Source organism: Thalia democratica, unplaced genomic scaffold, assembly GCF_965202585.1.
Source record: "Thalia democratica unplaced genomic scaffold, ktThaDemo2.hap1.1 HAP1_SCAFFOLD_183, whole genome shotgun sequence".
Lineage (NCBI taxonomy): Eukaryota > Metazoa > Chordata > Thaliacea > Salpida > Salpidae > Thalia > Thalia democratica.
The window spans coordinates 19,716-26,267 of record NW_028139314.1 but is presented as its reverse complement, the minus strand read 5'-3'; the positions used below and the strand labels follow the sequence as shown (position 1 = coordinate 26,267).

Genomic DNA, 6,552 nt, shown 5'->3' with positions numbered 1-6,552 from the left:
ACCTAAACACTTGAAAGAAAAACTGTTAGCTTTTATTCATTTTAAGAATTTATATGTACTTTATTATGTAGTTTAATTAATATAAGATAGTTTGAGGTAGTTTGAGATTTGAATTAAAATTTAGACTGTCAAGGATTTTTTATTAATTAGACTAAGTTCAGATTTTTTTTTACTTACAGCTGAGTATTTTGAATTTAAAACGTTTTTTGCCTTAAAGATAATGTTTTAATTTCTTTATATTATGCCTCTCATATATCTATTATATTTTAGGTGTTTGAGCTTCATTAATAATGTCTTCTTTCAGTATTTGGCCCTTACTACTATCTTAGTAAAAAATTATTTTGTCTCAAAAAGTAGCATTGCTGATATTAGTACAAAATAACTTTATTTTAGTTGCAAATTATTTAAATGTCATTTTTACTTAAATTTTCTAGCAACTAGAATTTTATTTAACTTATTTTATTATATTTTGCAACAATTTCAAAATGTTTAAAAACAATAACAAGCTTCAAACAATTACAGGATTATATTTAATTTAGGTAGGTAGCTGTCTAATTTGCATGAGTGTATAAAATTGCAGAGAGGACAAAATTGCAGAAGTGCACAAAATTGCACTAAGATACATTTGTACGAAGACACTTTTGCACAAGTAGACAATTTTGCACGAAGACACTTTTGCACGGTTCATTTTGTTTTCTTTTAATGTCTGTCTTAATTTTTTCTTTTTTTTCTGGTTTATTTATTATTTTTACTTTCACTGTCACCCTTTACTCTCGGTCGGTAAGTTTTTTATTTATTTATTGTTTTTAGATTTTAAATTTAATTTACAATTTTTACTATCACTGTTACCCCTAATCCTTGGTCGGTAGCTTTTTCTTTTTTTTTTATTAGTTTTCATTTAGTTTTTTTTTCTAATTTTTTTATTTTTTTTGTTTATTTTTCTACTCTTGTGCAAAAATGTTACTCGTTCAAAACTGACCCTTGGTGCAAAATCGTCTTCGTGCAATTTTTTGCCCTCGTGCAAATTTGGCTTTGTTCAATTTTGAGCACTCATGCAATTTTGTTCTCCTTCAATTTAGTTCCTCGTGCAAATTGGTCTTCGTGCATTTGAGACCCGTTCCTAATTTTAGTATATAATACCTCTTCTAATAATTACTTCTAACTTTAAATGTGGTTCACTTAATGCAAACTTGAAAGACTACTTAAAACTCTGCACAACTTTTCCACTGCTAAGTCTTAATCTAATTTTTTTTAATATGTTTTTAAGATTAAAAGTAGGTAAGGACAACTAATTCAATAAAAAACAGGATTGTCAAACACTTAACTATCCATAATAACTTTTGGCCAGTTGTATTATATATAAATATATATATATTAAATTAAAGCAATGTAAGAACTTTTTCGAAACACTATGGTTACATAGGTTTTTATTCTTTAAATATGAATTAAGACTAGTTTCCATTATTTTGCTTAATCTGTAGCAATTATTAAACTTAAAGTACTTTTTCTCAGTTGTGTACTTTAAAACTTTTTTTTTTTAGTTGTTTAAGTATAAGTTGTTTTACATTTATTATTAATAACTTTTAATTTATGGCGAAAAAACTTGTTTTAACTTTTGGCTAACTTAATGAATCTCAGACTGGCTTTAACTTCAAGAATGTTTTGAATGATATTTAGTTGATTTAGTTTAATATTTTGTTTGTTTATAACCAGTTTTGATAAAAACCTTTATATTTAATGACTTAGATTTTTTGTTTAGATTTGAAGGAACTCACTTTTGACTCAAAGAAGTGGCAACAGTATATATTCAGTTATATTATAAACTTATATAGTTAAAATAAAGTAATTTCAAATTAATTTAGAAAAAAATATTAGTACATTTTTATGCTTAAAATAACTTAATTTTCAACTTTTAATTGTTATAAAAGGAAAAAGTGAAAATCTTTTACAACCCTGAACTTAATAGAGTGCAAAATTTAGTACAAGAAATTAACAATAACAGCTTCAAGTAATATTTTACTCAGATCAGCAATATACTTTTTTTTTATTTAACTGGACTTTGTTCTTTCTTTTTCGTTCAACATCGATGTAAAATACAGAAAATATTAATAAATAATGTTAGAGATATTTTATGTATGTGTTTAGTTCTTATTGAAACATTTAGAGTACTAGGTATTTATTGGGGTTAGCAGAGATTAATTAATTTAATTTATATTTAAATTTGTAAAAGGAAACTCATATTAATGCTGTAGAAAAAAAAGGCATAAAGAAAGAGAACTGTATGATAAAATTATTATAAATTTAAGCTACAGTTGATAAATCTGATGTATTTGATCAGTATATCGGATCAATATATCAGTTGATGTATTTGATCTTTTAGTTTATATTAGTTGATATTGTTGATATGGATCTCAGCTTTCAGTTAATATTAGTTAGATTACATGTTTAAATAAGTTTAGTTAAATATTTCTGATATTAAGAATGTATTTCGAAATCAATTAAAAGTGTTTTCGTATTCCTACCACTAGAGGCTCTCTTAAATTAGATCTTTGGGTGCACATGATTTTATTTGCAGTTCAGTGTGCACAGATTTCGATTAGCTTAATGGTTTAGGCTATGTGTAATTAGACTAATTTCTTTTTATTGTTTAGATCAGTGGTCGTCTTGCTTATTAATATAATATTTTACCTTCAATTTTTCGTTTAGATATTAAACTTGCAATATAAAAGTTTTACAAATGATTTAAAACTAACTTATTATCAACAGTGAACTAAAATAAATGTATAAAAATGTCAACTTTTAAAAATACAACTGGCAACATTGAAGCATCTAGCGCACCTGTTGTTAAAAAAATAAAAACCACGAACTCTGAGAACCGTGAACTTTGTGAAGAGTTTCTCAGGAACTTCGATGAAAACGAAAATTCCGAAGACGAAATTGTGAAAAGTTTCAAAAGAAATGCAGTTTCGTGTTTTGATGAAAGTGCATTGAAAATTTTCTCTGATTTTTTTCGTACAGGTAAAGAGTTTTTTACTCTTTGTTAAGTTTTGTGATAGTTTTTTTTGTAGAAATAGAAAATATACTTTTGATAGTTAGCATCTCTATCTACTTTCAATAACTTCTGTTTTTTTTTTATTAAACTAGTTAAATTAGAAATAACTAAACTTTTGTAGGCAATGCAAAGTTATCCAACGAAAATTTCTTCAAACTTTACAAAGTCGCAAAACTCTTCAATTTTGCCAATGCAAAGCAAAACTTTCTCGACTCATTCAAGATCAATCTGAACATTAATAATGTTTGTTTCTACCATCAGTTTTCCAACATTGCACAAAACAAACAAATTCAAAAGTGCACTTTCGACTTCATAACAAGGTGGTTCTGCTACTTGGCCGAGAATAAAATGCTGGACGGTTTGAGCTTTGATCTCTTTGTGAGGATCTTGTCCAGTTCAGACTTGAATATCACCTCGGAGCTTGAGGTAGCAAAAGCTGTGAACAGTTGGATTGAACACGATCCAAAATCAAGAAGCAAGCTCGCAATAGATACGGTGAAAAAAATTCGTCTGCCTCTGCTCTCAACTGCTGCCTTAAACACATTGTTAGATGCTGAATCATTTTCAAAATGTGCTGAGAGTAAGAGGGTTATACTTAAGGCTATCAGCGATAAAACTATTCTGAGTCTTAACCCGAGCTCTGTGGACTGTCGAGTGAGACATTGCGCTCAGGATAATTTCGAGGTGGCGTTTTGCAGCAATAAGTTCCGTACCTATAGCGTGTTCAAGCTCGATAAGAAAAACTACTCGTCCTTTACTGAGATCGCTTGTAGAGATGAAAATATTGACGTGTCTTCTGTTGAGTTCGTGAACGGGATCATATACTTCTTGGGTTACGATCGCTTTCTTGATAGTTTGTCGGTGTGGTCTTACTTAGTTTTGACTGGATCCTGGGAGCATGTAACGTTTCCCGATGATTCTTTGATAAACTGCGATGATTTTTCAATTTGCAGTTTGGCGGAAAGATTTACATTTTAGGGGGAAAACTCCGTAAAGCGTCAAGAATCGTCAGGGGCCGTCATCAACCTGACCTATCAGGAACCAACTTTGTCCTTTTTGATCCCAGCACTAAAAGTCTTAGAAAGCTGGAAGACACCAAACACAAGAGGAAGATAGCCGTGTCAACCGTATTCAACGGGAGAATTGTCACCTCAGGAGGTTTCGATCATCCGAGATCCGTTGAAGCGTACGATCACTGCGCAGGTGAGTGGTCACGTGACATGCCCGACATGATGGAGCGAAAACTTTCTCACGCCTTGGTGAGCATCGGGAGCAAAATGTACGTGATCGGTGGAGCGGAAAGTTGCGAGGTTTTTGATCTCTACAGCGGGAAGTTCGCTCTTCTTCAAGCTCCGTGGCCTAAGAGGACATGTTTCATCCCTAAGTGCGTGGTGAATGGCAGCAAGATAATAGTGGTTTCTAACAAATTTGATTTTTTTCGAGTTGTTTTCAAGTTCGTTGTTTTCGATTCAGACAGATCAAAATGGGAGAAGGAAGTTAGTTTCGAGCAACTCGAGCTGGATAGTAATTGTTATCACTGTGTCAAATATCCCAAACTCAATATTTTTCAGGAAACTTTATAATGTGATTTTTTTTTATGTATTGTAGTGCTAGATAAATTATTGATGAAAATTTCAACTTGGTTTTATTTCTTTTGAATAAGTTTGTAAAGCTTAACTCAAAAAAGTATGCAAAAGATATCATTTAAAAAAAACTTACTAAAAGTATGTAGTTTATTTATATAACAAATAAGGATATGTAAAATAGCTTCTAATTTTTTATTTTACAAACACGTTTTTTTTTTGTTATATGTTCATAGAAACTATCTAAAAATGAACTGATCAAACTAGATACTTTAAAAAAGATTTTAACTGAAAAAAGGTTAAAACAATAAATACTAATTTTTTAAGTTAGATACCAATTAAAGTAAATATTATCATTACTTTAGAAAACCATACCGACAGACTTTTTGATTTACAAGTTTAAAAAAATAATGTCTCACGCAATAAGTTTTTTCTATAGCAGCTTTAAATGGAAAATTTATTAAACAATGTAAGTGTCTAATGTCCCGAACAAAACGTTAAAAGGTATCCGTGGTATGCGACTTGATAACATCAACTAAAAGGTTTTATTGTACACTAGGTCATTGGAACGAATACTTTTGAGTGGTTTTTTCATCGTTTCATAAGATATCAATTTCATTTCAACTTTTGATTTTACAACAATTAAAAGTAATATCAAAATTTCATTGGTTTATGTTTCTTTTTCTAAATAACATAAGGTACGATTTGAAGGGAACCGCTCATTTCCAACAAGCGATTATTTCCCACCTGGTCAAAAACGAGAACCGCTTACCGACCAAGGGTAAGGGTTTGGGGTAATGGTAATAAATAAACAAATTGTAAATAAATAGCTAATAAAAAATAAAGGAACAGATAAAAAATAAGAAAATATTGTGGGGGAATTGATCGGGTGGAAATTTTCGATATACCGATTTCAATTACATAATTTATTGTAACTGACATATACGAAGTGCAGATTGAATTTATAAATTTTATTTTTGAGTGTACAAGTATATTTGCATTCACAAACTTTATGTAACTTAGTAAAGAGTATCAATGCAGATATGACATTATGAATTTTAAATTAGATTCAATATCAAATATAAATTTTAAATTATTTTGTGCTAAGTGTAAAAATATCACGAGAAAAATATTAAGCTAATGTTCTTTTAAGTTTATTAGATGAAAAGTTAGCAAAAAAGCACGATAAAATATATTTACACATGTTAACTTTCTGCTTAATAAATGTTTTTAGTAGGTAATCTACTTATTTTTTTCAAAATTCGTAAAAATTCTTTTTCAAAACACGCCCCTGGTGTCAAATGAAATACCTAATAATATTAAAGACAGGGAAACCTTTGATCTAATATAGGGGTTCTCTTTTTTTGGAAGGCGCCTAAAAAAAACCAAAAAGTTATGGCACCCTTTAACAAAAATTCTCATTATACTAATGTTGTATAAGACTTTTTTATGCTCCTCACCTTCAACTCGAAAATATCCAGTGTAAGTTTCAAATTATCGCCCCTTTTCATCTTATGGACCCTAAATTTCAAATACAGTCCACTTTCGGAAACTCTGATCAGAGAGTAACTTTACTGAAAGAACCACTAATATATCTGTAAGTTGTATATATTTTATTATTTTTAATTTTATTCTAACATGACTTAAAATAAAAATGTCGGCTGTAGTTGTAAGGTTTTTGAAATGTTTTCATTCATAACATTATGTAAATGAGGAAAAGTGAAATAATACAGCAAAATGTTAAGAAAATCTACACCCTAACCGAATATATAAAAAATATTTCTCAAAAAAATTATATATTTATATAAAATTAAGAACATTAGCCAATCAGAAGCGACCTTAGAACTGCAGCCGCTAAAGTAAGCATTTACTTATGATAGCTTGTTTTGGCAGTTGGATTCTTTATTTCTAATAAAA

The 6,552-nt window shown here is 29.3% G+C and overlaps 1 protein-coding gene across 1 annotated transcript; it reads left to right on the top strand.

Annotated features, from left to right (window-relative positions):
• Window positions 1-2,789: 2,789 nt before the first annotated feature.
• On the top strand, window positions 2,790-5,433 carry LOC145845878 (kelch-like protein 7). Its single transcript, XM_082952892.1, has 4 exons — window positions 2,790-3,018; window positions 3,174-3,952; window positions 4,006-4,548; window positions 5,347-5,433. Exons 1-4 carry the CDS (start codon window positions 2,790-2,792, stop codon window positions 5,431-5,433), a joined length of 1,638 nt encoding a protein of 545 aa, XP_082809018.1.
• Window positions 5,434-6,552: the final 1,119 nt, after the last annotated feature.